Source organism: Pinus tabuliformis, chromosome 9 (assembly GCF_031772625.1).
Source record: "Pinus tabuliformis cultivar Carrire ecotype Pingquan chromosome 9, CPIR1, whole genome shotgun sequence".
Taxonomy (NCBI): Eukaryota; Viridiplantae; Streptophyta; class Pinopsida; order Pinales; family Pinaceae; genus Pinus; species Pinus tabuliformis.
In genome coordinates, this window is record NC_142307.1 from 1,122,637,397 (window position 1) to 1,122,654,052 (window position 16,656).

Genomic DNA, 16,656 nt, shown 5'->3' on the forward strand with positions numbered 1-16,656 from the left:
TTATGCCAGAGCATCTAAAATATTTTGTTTGTTTTAAAAGTTTTTTGGATGACCAATGTGATGAGCATGTTTAGGCAGGTGTTTAAACCTTATTAGTACTACACACTATAGAAGGGTTGATTCTTGACCTTTAAACAGGTAATTTGATTTATAGTGTATGGAAAGGCAAAAATTAAGAAGCTATGATTTCCTAAATATCCAGACTGAATTTTAGTTAATCATATGGAAGCATGCAAGTAAACAATGTTTACAACCCAACAAAATGTATTTAACCTTATGAAGATGGTTAAAAATCTATAAATGTAGAGGAGCTTATAAAGACAGGCAATCCAATAAACTATTCCCTAAAATAGATTATAACTTCATGGGGCTTTACGATAGATTGATATTCAGTTTTCTCTTACCCAATTATCTTCACAAAACTTAAATACATGTAGAATAACAAAGATGAAGTAAAAAACATTAAGACAAAGTCACAAAGAGACAAGATGTTTGAAGTAAATCCAAAATCCTTTCATTAATGTGAAGGGAATTTAATCTAATACAATTTTGCTTTAGAAAAACTCATGCAAGGGTTCAACCCTTAATACATTGAGTTACTGTTTATTTATACAACAATATAAAACTTTAGAAATATCTGAACTAATTTACTAAAATAGTACAAAAATATAGAACTGTTCGAGGAAGTTGTTGATGACTTGGCCCCCAAAATTTTGTCCTGCTATCTGTTTGTTGGAGATAAAACTTTTTTACTCAATGGTATCACATAACTCATCCCATCTTTCATCTGTTGGTATAGAAAGATTTATTAGCTTTCTATATACCTCATCTACCTCAGTATACTTCTCAAAAGTGGGCTTGTTGATGAAGATATGATTGATTTCATGTTTCATTGTTAAGTCTGTCATTTGGTGCCACTAGCCCTGGCAGTCCCCTTTGATTTAGTAAATTGAATTTAGTGTGAAATCTCTGGACAATGTTTTCCAGAGCTTGAGATTTGGTCTCCAATTGAGTCATTAAATTCCTCTTCTGTAGCACATTCTTGATCTCTAGAATAGTCTCTGTTTTGTCTGCAATTTGAATCTGTTCCAACTCTGACTTGGTCTTGGAATTCAAGATTCTGATCATGGAAGTGGCCTCTGCTGGTTTTTGTCCTAATGCTGTTCTGACCCGTTTAATGGATGTTCTGCATCTATCAATGAACTCTTCTTGCTCAAATATAATCTGGATAGATGGCTAAACCTCAGTTATGGCATGATTGATATCTACCCAGATCCTTTCCTTGGCTTGGGCCAAGGTGTGAGCCATTAATGATTCATTTTCCAACTGGTCAATCTTCTTGGCCAGTTGGTGAGATTTCTGCATTTCTTCAACCAAAAGAGAATCATTTTTATTTTTCTAAGCTTCTACGTGTTTGAGCTTTTGCTGTAGTCTGTCATTTTCTTGTCTCTGAAGAGACAAATCCTGCACAACTTTATTTAAATCTTCAGGTGTTGATGTCGAATCTCTTGTTGTATCTGTCACTGTGATGTGTATCGCTGTCACTGGAGTTGTATTTAACTGTGCAACCTCTTCTTTTTCTTTAAGGAGTTTCTCAATCTGCTCCTCCATCTCTTTCATTTGTATATTTTGGTCAATGGCTAGTTTGAGCATATCTTCCTTATGTTGTTCACTTTCTTCAATCTCTTTTGCCAATTGATCTTCTGTAGAAGGCAGTTTAAGTTGATTCCTAAGTGCTGCAATGTCTAGATTCTTCTCTTGATGATCTCCTCCACTGCTTTGACATCCCCGGGATCATACCCCAGCTTAATCACCAAATCTTCCAGTGTTTTAATTCTGGTGTGCTTTGCAAATGAAAAAACCTTTTCCAATTTCAACTGAGTTTGGACATTTGAGAGGGATGTCCTTAACTTTGAGAGCTCTATGGCAGTGTTTGTCATGGTGGAGAAAATCATTTCTCTAGACTGTCTATGCAAATCCATTTGATCAATAGGATGTATTAATTTTGTATCAAATGAGAAAATGGTTTTCTTATAATCTGTAGAAGACTTTGGAGATGGCACTTGAGCCTGTAAGAATGCCATTTGCATCCTTCCCTTTTCACTGTCAAATGTTGTCGACAACCTATGTTGGGAGGTAGAAGTCTGCGTCCAAAATTGAGCCTAGGTGCTGGCCTTTAGGGTTTCATTCTTATGCTTAATCTGCAAAAACTTGCTGAAGATATTGGGGTCATCTAGTTTAGCCAATTCTGTTGACTGTGACTTATCTGTAGGATTTTGTGAGGCCGAAGAGGATGGAGTATCAGGGAGGTGCTCTTCTGAACCTGTAGAAAACTGCAAACCACTCATGACAATAGTCTGCTGCTCTTCCTCATTTTGAATGGTCACATCTGGGAGCTGCGTCTTCTGCTTCTTCTATTGAATAATAAACTCTTGAGCACTTATCTCTGTACGGGCTGGAGATGAGGGTACTTCTCCTTGCCTTTCCCCCTTTTTGTCTTGAGGTATAGGAGTGTGAAGGGTAGCTGTAGACAAAGTCTGCTCTTTTGCTTCTTGAAGTGTATTCTCCTCCCACTGGTCTTGATTCATAAATTTCTCAATTTTTGGCCTGGGGGTATGATTATAAGGTGTAGTTTTAAGCTCCACCCTCAGATTGGAAATAATATTGAATGGATCATATGACCAGGTGAAATTAGGCTGAAAGTTGAGCTGTTTGAGAATGGAATCTGCTTCATCACCTGCTGCCCTAGTATTGCATATAAATGGGCCTACTTGAGTTTTGATTCTGAATTGTGATTTCCTTTTCCCTGAAACAAAATGGATTTCATCCATGTTTATCATCTGTCTTATATATTCCAGAGAGAAAATTCTCATTAGAACATACTTTGGCAACTTGTATGGAGCCAACTCACATCCATATACTCTTATTTATGTGTAATTCTGGTATAAATACCAGTCTCAAGTCTTTGTCTGCTCACTCAAGTGTAAAACCCTTTTGATTTCTGCACTAATCCTAGGCTCATCCTGACTGCTAAGAAGCCCTGCAACTGTATGAACAAAACTGTCAATGAATTCTACAAACTTAAACTCAGTTGAGTTTCTTCTGACTAATGAGGTCCACTATGTCACTGCTTGATTGATGCCTTGATCATCTTGCATGTGTAGGTTTATGGGAAACGTATCTCCCTGATGCCCTGATCATCTTGCATGTGTAGGTTTATGGGAAATGTATCTCCCTGTTGAAAAAAAAACATGTAAACTAGAATAGATGCATAATTGAATATGCCTTTAGTAGTAATTTTCATCATCTGTTCATGCATATTATCAGCCAAAAATTGGCTAGAGTTATACATGAATGCTGGCTTGTGCTCAGTGGAGAAAATGGATAGAAAGCCTAAGATAGGCTCATCTACCTACTAGTCTGATGGATACCCTAAAAGGCAAGAAACTAGGGCAATTATCTGCTTGGATTTCTCAGGGAACATGGAAGTTGGGTAAGTGGGATTTTCCTTAGGAAGCAGAGAGTCTTCTGGGAGAAAAATCTCAAAGATCTGAGCTCTCTGAGGAAAGGTTAGCTTATGGTATAGGTCCATTAGAACAACTGCATAGAAATGGCTAACGGAGTCATTCTGAGGAATCATCATCACCTGATTTATGGTTTCTGGTATAATGGAAACCAAAATGTCTCCATTTTGAGCCACAATGGATCTCTACAGTGGATTATACATGGCTTGACACCACATGACCAGATCGGGGAAATAGTGACTCTGTGGATAAATAAACATAGGCAATAATGATTCCCACAGGTTAATGTCATCCTGCTGATCAAGATAATTTTGCTTTAACCAGTGATGTAATTCGAACAAGTCGAATTCACACTTGGTGTCAACAATATTAAAGTATTGGTCAGCTAAGGGCATATGGTCTAGGTCTAGGGTAGCAAAAGTCTTAGGATTGTCATCATTTTTGGATTTGCTGCTAGAAGAATGGGCTTTTCCCTTTGGTGCCCTGACTGTGGAATTTGAAAGAGAAACAATGTCAGAGGACAAAATTTGGCTTTAATAGGTACCTGGAATGACAAATCAATCTATGTCACGGGTGTTTGGGCTCTGTATGGGTGAAATTTGATAGGTGTTGAACAGTAGGAGTGCGGAAACTCTGAACAGTCCCTGCAATTGAAAACAATGATCAAAATAGCTAGGGGTGCTGCGCAATATGTATCAAAGTGTTTTTATAGGCCTTAATGAATTACTGTTGGGATGGAACCGTTACCAAACGAGATTTTCGGTTCATTAATGACTATGAGTAACAAGAGCCCAATAATGGATAGGAGTGTAACGGGTGAATGATAACGGGAATGTAGCAACGAGTAAGAGATGGACAAGTGGTGGAATATGATAGGTGGAGAGAATGCATGGGAAGTGATGTGTTAACCATTGGCAGGAGCGGAGGAGCAATAGCAGATTTCAGAGGGAAGGGGGGCGATGGTAAGCGGTTTAGGACGAGGGGGGTGCGAACTCACGAGAGAGTGCCACGTTGCAAGGGGCTCGCAAAAAGCAATACCACTTTTCAAACCCCCTCTTGGTGTTAACGTGAAATAGGACCGGGGGGGTGCGAATTGGTTTCCCCGCTGTTGATCTCGACAAGGAAAATCAAGGCCGTTGATAAGTGTGCTTTGGATATTGCAAAATGACAAGACATCAAATCATTTCCCTATAGAAAACAAATTCAAGTTTAAAGCTTATTACATAGCGCTAATCATGTTTAAATGATATGATTAGTTTATTTTTCAACTAAATAAATCTATCAAAGCATAAAGATAATCCTAAACACACATTTGCTCAAGCATGCCTTTTATTTCGTAAAGAAACTCCTAACCCTATCTATTACGAATATATAGTTGACAAAGATTAAATACTTAGGTCACATTTTCCTCTAATCTATCCTATCTTCTAATTTCAACCAAGATTAAACAGTTTGGTTGAATTATTTTCTAATCCTAAAACATAAATTTAAACATGTTTGACCATGATTTTATTGTATGATTCAAACATAATTTATTTCAAGTGGCATTTGAGCTTGCTCACTTGTGCACTTATTTTTCTTTTGATGGGGTTTTCTTTTCATTTTTTTCAACTTGTTGTCGCACAGAGTGTCTAGGCACCGCGACAACGCTCAGAGTAAGGGCTGTCACTCTTGATCCTTACTCACTCTGTTTAGACTCTCTCCTAGGTAAGTCAAGGGGGGTAGTCCGTAGGTGAATAGATGAGGATAGCCTGTGAAAAAACAAACTCTAGGAGATTTTAATGATGGATAACTTGATGAATTTAAATGATTAAATCAGATTGATAGATTAAACGCCAAAGTAAACAAGACACGACCACACGGTAGAAATTATTCTAGACCAGTGCCTAGATATTTGAATCAGCCATCAATAAAACAAGCTATCCAGATCGATTTTCAATATGTGATGAAAAAGTGACAATAACACTGCAGCATGCAAAGAATTCTAGATCTAAAATGATTATCGTTAATGACCAAGAATTAATCAATCTTTTCCAAAAGCCAATATGATTTATCGCAGTAGACTATAGAAGAATTGTGAGAATTTAAGATTTAGCATTTAACATCAGAAACACCAAGGAATTTAAAACTAATCAACGGGTCAAAAATTGAAATTTTAATGGGCCATAGGCCACATGAAAATTTTTAAACGTTTAAGTGAAAAACCCCTTAATTGTAAATCCTTAATCACAATTTAAATTTTTAGAAATTTTAAATTTTTTAAATGTTTAGAATTTTTATATTTTGAAAACTTTAAATTTTTTTTAGGATTTTTTAAAGTATTTTTTTTTTTAATTTTTTAATGTTTAAGGTTTTTAGATTTTTTATTTTTTAAGGTTTTCCAAAATCAAAATGAAATTAAAAAACTAAAGAAGGTGAAATAAAATGAAAAAAGAAAAGAGTTAGAATTAAAAAAAAAAAAAATCGAATTTAAATGTATATACACTAACCCTAAGTCCTAAGTTTTAAAATATATATACAAGTGGAATAAGAACCAACCCAAAAGAAAAAACTAACGTAGCATATAAAAAAAGGGTTTCGAATTTTTCGGAAGGAGCTTAGCGTGACGGCAGAGGAGGTGGAGCGAGCAGTGTGGGGAGAGAAACGTGAGAATGGAGCAGCGGATTGCAGGTCAAGGAAGGGAGAGAGGGTGCAGATTTGGATCGAGGGTTAGACCGCGTGAGGGTTTGGAGGGATGTGTGGGCAGCGTTTGCAAATATCGAGGGCAGATGGAGAGGAAGGTTTCAGGAGCACGTGGAAGAAACGCAGAGGGTAAGAGACAGAGCTCGAGGGGACGTGGATACAGAAGTGGAAATGGAGGGATGGCAGCACGCAGGTGGGGATGAAGGGTGAATTGGAGCAACAGACGAAGGAAAGCGCGAACAAGGATAGCCGAGAGCAGGGATGGAGCGATGCTCTAGTAGCGTGGAGAGGTATGACAACAAACAAGGAGCACAATAGGTTTGATGGCAACATAGAGGAAAAAAGGCAGGCAATGAGGAGCGAAGGGAGGAAATTATGCACAGGCAGAGGAGGACTGCGAGGATGGAAGAGATTTCGACAGTGTTGCGGGTATGGCTGCCAGCGAGGGTTTTGTAAAAAAATTTCGGAAATTTACAACGAGATAAAAACACAACCAGCGAAACAACAAACTTAGACGGATGATACCCATAAAAACCCAGAAATTTCCATAAAACTTTGATTAAAATGTTGCATTTCTGTTTCGGATTTATCAGTGAACCCCTTGAAAATTTTCCAGATTTGAATAAAATATTAAATCCATTTGCTTTAGATTTTACCCTGAAACCCTCACTGAAATTCTAGATTTGAAAACTAAATTAATTCCCTGAAAAAATGATGCTGATGGACCTCCAGAGATCTAGATCTTACCCTCCAAGGCCTAGATCTGGGCTCTGCACAACTTTCAGCTTCAGATCTACAACTGCAAGTCTGCAATACAACAAAAAACTCCCAAACGATATACACAATGATCCAAAAACCCTGAAAACCAAAGTCAGAAAACCAAAATTAATTGCAGATCTATGTACAAAAATGGCAAATCTATCAGATCTAGGGAGTGTGAGTCCGACTCCGCTCCCAGATCTGATGATTTGCGGCTCCCAACAGCCAAATCTGACGATTTAGCACAGAAAAATTAAAATTTTTTGAATTTTAGAGGAGGTACTAAGCTTGAAACCCTTCATGCATCACCCATAAAAATATCTTATGATAAGCCCGGGATCAAATTTAAACTGGGCTCTTCAGAAAACATAGATTGGGAGTTGGCTGGTTCAGCCGAGAACTTCCCCGAACGCCTGATGATCTGATAATCAAGGATTTCCTGCAAAACTCAATTCAGCTGTCAACATAGAGCAAGAAAACAATAATAAAATTCAGATCTAATAGAGATAGCTGCTACTATATTCAAAACTTAAATTATCATTCAAACCCCAGCGACTGAGTAAGATACCAGTACTCAAATCGCTCTTCAGAAAGCTATATCAATGGCCAAAAAGAAATATATGCATGAAAATAATACATCTTACAACATTTCCATGAAGAGTAACACTAGCAGAAATTAACCCCAAAGTCTTTCTTTATTGCTCATAAAAAGATTACAAGAGAGCTTTTTGCTTAGTACGCGATCAAAAGATCGGATGATACTGACTGAAAAATGACCTCCTATTTAAAGATAAATCCTCCAACGGCTAGTTCGAGTGATCTTTGTCAAAGTGATCTCGACCGTTGATGAGGATCAAAATTTCTTTTAATCTCATCCGTCGAAATTTTAAATATTGAGGAAATTTCGAATTTTTCAATTAAATGCATTTTAATAAATTCAAAAATTAAAATTTTGCATTTATTTCCTCAAACTTTTGACTTTGACTTAACCCTAGGAACCCAAGGCATAAAATTTAGCAAAATAATCAATTAACCTTAGTCCCTGGACGTGTTAAGATTTAATTTTTTAAAGGATCCATGAATTTTTCCTATGGAAAACTTAAATTTACCTAGGACCTAGGACCTATGAGGGGATAAATTATTTTTTTAACCCTCAAGACACTTTACATCATGATTTTACATTTTTTACATCTCAAGGGGGAAAACCCATTTGTAAAAGACCCCTCACAGACTACCCAGTTCTGGGACACAAATATAATTTAGCAGATCAAGCAATTTGTAATAAAATAACCAAACCAAATAGTTAGGATTATTCCCAAATTACTTTTACATAGACTCGATCTAGCACACTAGGACTCCCCTAACATTCTAGTGACAAAATCCATTCCGTCTTTGGGGTAAGGCTGAAGGAAAACTCTGCCGACCATGGGTCGGTGAGACAAAAAACCTTTCGGAATGTAGATCGTCACCAGAAAATTAGGTTTACCTAGGCAATTACATACACGACACAGAGCTGCTGAGATTACTTACAGTTTACACATGCAGAAAGAGTTTACAATATAACATGATCAGTGTGATGATGATAGTCGAACAATATGAACACGTCGATCAGGCGCTACCCTTTTGCGAAAAAGGGGGTGTACTGCTATGGGTGGTTGACACGTAGTGGTCAACACAACTATTTTCATTTTTCCGTTCTTTTATTCTATTTTTTTTTTTTTTTTATTTTATACCCTCTTTTATAATTATCTAACTTATCAAAACTATTTATGTTACAACAGAGGGTATGAAAAACAATCAAGAGAGTTCAAGGCTAATAAATTATTTTTCTTTGGAAAAGGAATAAGTCTGAATCCTTTGTCTCTCTATAAAAGGCCGAAATTATCTCTATATGACATGAAGTTCTGTGAAAACTACAGATCCAAAGATTCTTTCTCTGTGTAAGCAACAGGTCCGAGGGTTTGCTACAAGAACCGTAAAGGAAGCCCGTATTAACTTGACAAGTTGTCTATAATATTGCTCCTTATTTAAGATCCTAGATGATGAATAAGGTTCATGTTTGTAACATAATTCAACTCCTATGATAAGTCCATGAAATTATGGTGAGATCGAGCTTTTATAATAAGATCAGTGATCTAATCTTGTGTATCCAAACTATGGAAGAGTGAGTAGAATTTAACATCACAAGTAAAATCCGAAGGCAGTAAATTAATTCAAATAACTTCCAGTGAAAATCGCTTCAGATAAATGATCTCTGTTGAGAAGAGCACTTACATTGTCAATTTGCAAAAATGACATAAAGACATCCAAATTCTTCCTATGGAACATGCCATCCAAAAATTGTGGTATCTCTGTTCTATCTCTGTGGTACTCGAAGTGAAGTTATTCAACCTACAATGTCACGAGTTTTGGTGAAGACATATCTGAAGACAAGCTCAAGCATAATTCAAAGTTCATTTCTGAAAATAAGACATCTTATAAGTTTCCTGAGCATAGTCTTGTGCTCTAGTCAATGATCTACAGTGACAAATCCGAGGTTTGTAACACTCTGTACACTTGACCGAGCCATGAAGAAAAGGATGAGTCTCATATAACTAGAAGTTTGAAAGTATGTATAACATATGAACCATCTCAAGGACATTTCTTTGAAGCAATTTGAAGTAGTTGTATCATATTCAAGGAAGATAGGTAAAGTTTCCAAAGAGATACATATAAGCCTTATTTTTATTTCTCAAGAACTGGGCATATATTTATGTTAAAGTTCTCTTGCATCTAGGATGTATGCTCCTAAAAGATCTCATCTATCACATTGCTAGATCTAATATGTTATGAAGGAATCACTTTAGATGAGAATCAACATGAAGTATGAACTACCAATCTTATGAAAGAATTTGTTGACACTGCTATGAAAAGGTCTTTGCATAAGGAGTCATGTCTTCTCTCTTGAAGACAAAGACACAATCAATATGATAGGTGCTTGGACCCTTTCCCTGCACATAAAGACTAAATTTCTAGGAATTAGTGATCAGAATATCAAGAGACTCCACCTCTTGTATAGAAGGCTTGTGAATAACATTTCTAGGGTTTGCAGCTAAGACATTTGTATATTTGTAGAATTTGCAAATTTGAAGTATGGCATGTCTTGAAGACTTTGGATATTGAAACATCTAGGGTTTGTAAATCCTAGCAAAGATTTAAATTAGAAAACCCTAGGGACAAACTCTAGTACTGATAGTTTTTCGCTGACAAGAAGAAGCCCTAGCTCTTGGAAATGATAGACATGAGATCTTGCTGATGTGAGGACAAGGATGGTGAAAATTACAAGGGACTAAGATTAAGTGAGAAATGACTTTTCTCAAAAGATAAGTACTCTACATCTCCTTTCCTTGTTTGCTACCGTTGCTATTGTCTTTGTACATTGCCTAATTATATTTGTTCTTTCATAGGCTCCTAATAAAGTTTGTAGGTAGATTATAAGAACTGCCCCAAATTTGACAACATATGAAAGAATTGGAAGAACGTCACAAAAAATGCAGAAAGAGCAAGCAATATGAAGTATGCATTGAGATAGCAACATGAAGGTTCTCACAGTAAGAGGGAGATGATCAAAGTAAGACGATTGCCTCAGTTAGAAGAGTCACCCCAGGTTTTGAAGAAGCTTCATGATTAAAGAAGGTCTCTTACTTCGAAAAGGAAGGACTCATGAAGAAGTATTGACTTCAGAGGGAATTGGAAGTAGAAGTTGACATGAAGGATCTTTCACTACGACTTGAGACTTGAGGATACATCGTTTGTGTTGGCAATGCTAATGATGAGTAAAAATAATACTGATGGTGGAGATCTGGCATGGTTTCCTAGAAGCGTATGAAGCAATATTCTATTGCATTGCAAACACAAAAGATGTGGCAGTTGGTATAATTAACTGTGAATCAGTTTGGCTTCGTAAAATGTTTAATGGATTATTTGACGACGTGTTGGATTCGATCGTGACTCTCTACAAAGATTGTCAAGAACTTGAGTTTTCATAGAAGATGGAAGTGCTTGATGATTCGAGAGCATGGTGTAGATAGGAGCCAAGAAGCTACAAATAAGAACTCCACGGATGAACAGGTAGTTGATGTAAGCGAAGTATGAGCACTTTCGACACAAGCTTGGGCTTGTAGTTATCTCCTCCTAAGATTGAGAGGGAGTGAGGATGGGCACTGTGTTCTTCAGTGTCATGTACTATGGCCAGGACTAACCAGCGTAATCCTAGTGCATGAACACAGGTAGGAAGAGTGGTGGATTGGATAAGAATCCTGGACAAACATTCTTGAGTCATGTATTGTTACTAGGACTAACAATTGCAAGAGTCAAGTACATGGACTTGGTAAAGAATGGTTTAGTGGATGAACTTTTCCTTGGGATTTGGAAATGGTATTGTGAGGACATACTTGGTGGGGTGTGTTCCTTGAGAGGCGATAGTGTCCAATTGAATGCCTCCCAACATTGTGCTCTGATCTAGTGGAGAGATAGAGCGTACTTGTCAAGGCCTTGGTAGTTTGACATTGCTGGTTATGATGATGCCATCATCATTGATGCTTATCAATCTGGATCCTTTCTTATAGAAGTTCTCAACATGAGAATATCTGGATAAGTCATTATGAATACCTCCCTAGTTAAGAGGGAGTGTTGGAATTGTAACTAGGTTTGATCTTCATAAATGTCATTGTATCAATATGTACTTTATATAAAAACAAAAGTAAAATATTATTATTATTTTCTAGCATGTTCTTCATGCTTTATTTGGTCTAAAGAAAAAGAAAAAGGGCATGTTCTTTGTTACCCTATGAAAAGAAGAAAATTTGAATTTTTTCAAGTGTCATTTGTTGAAAAATATATAACTAGGTTCAGTCTTCATAAATATGAAATGTACTTTTGATTCTTGTATATTGTAAATGAATGAAAAATTATTATAGTTATTTTTGGAACATGGGTTTCATGCTCAAGGTCTTTTATTTTAGAGGTCAAGCACCCATTGAGTGCTTCTAGGGTTTGTCCTAGGTCAAGAAGTCAAAAGAGTCATTGTCATATGTTGAATACCCCTTTGGGCACATTTTAACTTGAAAAAAAAATAATTTTTGTATTTTAAAGTGTCAAGAAACCCTCCATGACCAAGTCGGCCTACTAGAAAAGAAGTCGGCCTAATTTGAGGACCTTTGTCCACCTTGGAAGCTTATATATAGGAGGGAACTCAACCTCCTAGAGAGACAATTCATTCTCTCATCAAGTGAGCGAAGAAGAAGAAACAAGCTAGCAAAGGAAGGAGGAGGACGAAGATAAAGTGTTTGGCTATTTTCTCTCTCTCTCCTCACACGTGCAAAGGATGGAAACTAGTGTTTCTGCTGCTGGGTTAAGGTTTTGTTGTTGCAAGATCGAACTTGGGAGAAGTGCAGAAAGAAGATCGAAGGAGGGATCATTAGGTCATCCTCAAGTCCTAGAATAGAAAGAAAGTCAAGAGAAGGTCTGAAGGAGTCTTTGAAGGCTGAAATAAGCTCACACGTGTGGAAGCAATTGCTGTTGGGAGAGCCGAAAATTTCAGACCTGTAGTAGAGGCCAAAATTTTGTTGCTGGGGTTCGAAGTTGTGCTGATGGAAGAGATTTGACTGGGTTTGACTTGGACAAAGGAAGCACATCATTAGGAGACGTCAGACTTGGTCTAGGAAGGGTATTGGTCTTGGTTTCGAGGCCTTGGAATTCGTCAATTGAAGAATCTATAAGAAGAGAAGAGATTTGTGGGTTTTCCTCTCAAGTGGAGAGGTTTTGGCCTTGACTTGCAGCCTATATCCTATGTACTATTGTTCTTCTTGTTCTTGGTAGCTGTTTGATGATAAATGGACATAATAATAAGAGAAGAAGTTAATAAGTAAGAAAAAGTAAAAAGATATCACAAGCGATTATCATAGAAAGAGAAATCATCCTAACTATTGCTGTATAGATTTCTCAACAAGGTATTAGAGCTAAGGTTGGCTAAGGGCATAATGAAGGTTACTACACTAAAGAAGTTCCTGTTAAAATTGGCAACTAGGGCCAAACTCCATGTGGGTCATCTTATTTATGGCAGCTAATATTTTTCTTGGATCCCTCTCATCGAGAGGTGCAGGATTGATCTAAAGATCATCCTATTCCGATAAGTATTCATGGAGTTATGAATTTATTTGTGTTGTAAGACAATTCGTCAAGGTCGGCTAGCAACCAAATAAACCTCACATGTGCTCAACGTTTTAGTATAAAAGGAGATGACTTGAGAGTCATTTCTTACATACACTTCTATTTTGATTTCTCTCCACTTGTTTTAGTGGAAGAGAAATCTAGGAGTGGAAGCCCTAGACATTGGAGGAAAAGAGGCTGCCCTAGACGCAGATGGAACGTAGATGGAAGGCAGCCCTAGACGCAAACTAAAGGCTGCCCTAACGCAGATCTAATCCAACCCTAAACACTGATCTAATCCAACCCTAAATGCTGGTCTAATTCAGCCCTAACCGCAATCAAACAAGAGTCTTAGCCGCAACATGAAGGGTCAAAGGGACAACGTGTAGGCTGCCCTAGACAACATGAAAGGCTGTGTGGACAGTAGAGTCTTAGCTGCTGTATAAAGGGTCAAAGGAACAACGAAGAGGCTTCCCTAGACGCAGATGGAAGACAACCCTAGACACAGACTAAAGGCTGCCCTAATGTAGATCTAATCCAGCCCTAAATGCTGGTCTAATTCAGCCCTAACCGCAGTCAAACAAGAGAGTCTTAGCCACAACATGAAGGGTCAAAGGGACAGCGTGTAGGCTGCCCTAGACAGCGTGAAGGGCTGTGTGGACAACAGAGTCTTAGCCGCTGTATAAAGGGTCAAAGGAACAGCGAAGAGGTTGCCCTAGACAACGTGAAGGAGCTGTAGGGACAACGTGGCCTTAACCACAGTTAAACAAGCCAAAAGGAATAGCATAGGTGTGGAGGGTTATTCCCTTGGAGAACCGCAGTCTTTAGAAGGCTGTCTTGCTGATTTGTATGGAGGATAAGGGTTGTAGGGTGATGCCCTAACCTGTGATGTAGTGCAGTAGTGCAGCATGGTGAAACAACAGATGGTAAGCATGGCAAGCATGGAGCTGCAAGGGACAATTGTATAGTAAATTAGGACAGCAAAAGAATGCTAAGGCAAGACAACAGTTGTGACATGGCAACAAAGGTACATGGTGCTGCAAACTCATTGGATAGCAGCAAGCATGGATAGCAGCATGTTGGGACAACAACTATGATGGGACAGCGGACAATTTTGACATGGCAGCAAAGGTACATGGTGCTGCAAATTCATTGGATAGCAGCAAGCATGGACAACATCATGTTGGGACAGCAACTATGATGGGACAACCCAATGGCATGCTAATTAGGACAACAATGACATTGTGCAGCGGTGGCACAATAGGACAACAACAACATCAAGTACATGGTGGCAAGCATGGTGCTGCAAACACATTGGGATAGCTAGGCTATGATGCTTGTTGGAGCATAACAGTGGGACAATAGTATGGCAAACATGGAATGGCTATGTCACCAACAGTGGGACAACAATATGGTACATGGGACAACTGTGGCAGCATGGTACAACAAGTGCAACATTAAGTGCAATAGTATGATGTGTACAACATAAGGTGCAGTAGTATGATGTATACAGCTTGAGGTCTAGCATTGTAATGATGGGTGCAACATGGTGCAGCGCGGTGAGGTGCAGCATGATGAAGAGATGCAACACAATGATAGGTGAAGGAGTCACATTGGAGAATCAGTTGAAGCAGCATGTCTTGAACTGATCTCATGTATCATCTTCTTAGAGATGATCTATGCTCTTATCTAGATAAGTCAAAGTGTTGACTTTTGTTGTAAATGTATTATATCTTTCTCTCTCTCTCTCTGCTGAGCTATTGAAGAACATATAAGAAGAATTAATTAAGGGTTCCCCACATTGGGGTTTGTCTCTGGCTAGTGCCACATCTTGTGTCCTCTTGTCTTGGCTTGTCTTCTGTGATTTATGTTGTTCTATTTGCAGTTTACTTTAACGCTGATGTGATTGCTAATCTGGAAAAGATATTGAGCTAACTGTGAAAATTGAAATAAATTGCTCTAAGCATAGAACATACCTAAAATTAACATGGTTTCAGAGCTCAAGTGAAGAAAATTCTTAAGCAAGAGTGAAAGAGCAGTCACCGAAGACAGTTGGGAAAGGACAAGAGGATCAATGGGTTCCTCATCCCTCTTCAAATTCACCAAGGGTGAAATCGAAGCAGTGAATATTATCAGAATGGCGCAGCGGAAGCTTCTGATGGCCTACCTAAAGATCACTTCAATGGGAAGTCCGGATCTAAGGGTGGAAGGAAAGGCAGATGCCTTGGTTGTAATAAGTCCGACCATTATGCAAAGGAGTGTCTGAATGTTAGGGACACATCACTTGATGATGATAACAATCATTCCAGGGACGATTTCAATGATCAGAGGAATGACAGGTAATGCAGGTCATCAAGGAAATGATAGACTCTTCAAGAAAGCAAGGGACCCCAGGTATGAAGAATCAAATGTTGTTTCTGATAAGATAAAGAAGTGTTATCTTGTATTGGCCCTCTCCTTTAGACTCTTTGGGAATCTGGCTTATTGATTGTAGTGCTTCAAGGCACTTCATCGGATAAAAGGGTGCACTCTCTAATTTGGTAGAGATGGAAACAATCATGGGATTATACTTGGAGTCAATGCCACCTATCCCAGAAAGGGTGTAGGGAATGTTACCCCTCAAGTGAATGAGGGTAACTCGATTCATTTACGAGAATCTCTTTATGTACCTGACCACAAAAAGAACTTGGTGTCCATTTCGACAATGGAAGTCAAAGGTTTCAGGGTGGCATTCATCGATGGAAAGGTACGTGTTTGAAAATAGAATTTTCAAGATGCTTTTATCTTTGAGTTCAGGGTTAGCAATTTGTATCAAGTTTCAGGATGGTCCATTGGGGACCATGTCAGTTGACACATGTCATCTATAGCACCGAAGGTCTACTTATTGTGGGGCCCTACCCGATGTGAGTTAGATGGTGACTGGGATGCTTGAATTCAAAAGGAGAATGAAGGTACATGTCTGAGATGTACCGAAGGAAAATCTTACAAGGAGACCATTCCACTCATGTAGCAGGTCCACAGGCTTGGAACAACCCAAGGGGTTTGAGATTCATTGGGAATATCATGTGTGCAGGTGGAAGAAAGCCCTCTATGGCTTGAAGCAAAACACCCCGGGCTTAGTATGAGAGGATTGATAGCTGTTTGATGACGCTGAGATTCACTAGGATTGAAGCCGATCCAAACCATTGCTCGAAGGTTGTTGATGATAGACCTCTCATACTGGCACCCTCTGAGGACGACCTATTTCTGATAGGTGCAAACCCTCTCATTTGCAGAAGTAAGAGGGAGTTGGATTCCGGATGTGGAATGGTAAACTGCAAGCCTGTGACTACCTCAAGGATCTTAACTTTAAGAAGTTATATGGTAGTGATGCCAGGCCTGATTTGGGAAATGCCTCTGAGTTTCATAAACTCATTCGCGTTGATGTTCTTGGTGAACTTCCGTTTGGACATATGTTTTGCAGTTAGCATGATGAGCTCATATATGGTTTAGCCTCACAGGA

At 38.4% G+C, this 16,656-nt stretch overlaps 1 protein-coding gene across 1 annotated transcript in view; it reads left to right on the forward strand.

Moving 5' to 3' along the window:
• Nucleotides 1–6,405: 6,405 nt before the first annotated feature.
• LOC149152592 (uncharacterized) overlaps nt 6,406–16,656 on the forward strand; it is a 34,654-nt gene continuing 24,403 nt past the window's right edge. Inside the window, exon 1 of the mRNA XM_089443535.1 lies at nt 6,406–6,496. Within this exon, the coding sequence (XP_089299661.1) occupies nt 6,406–6,496 (91 nt within the window). The remainder of the gene's footprint in view (nt 6,497–16,656) is intronic.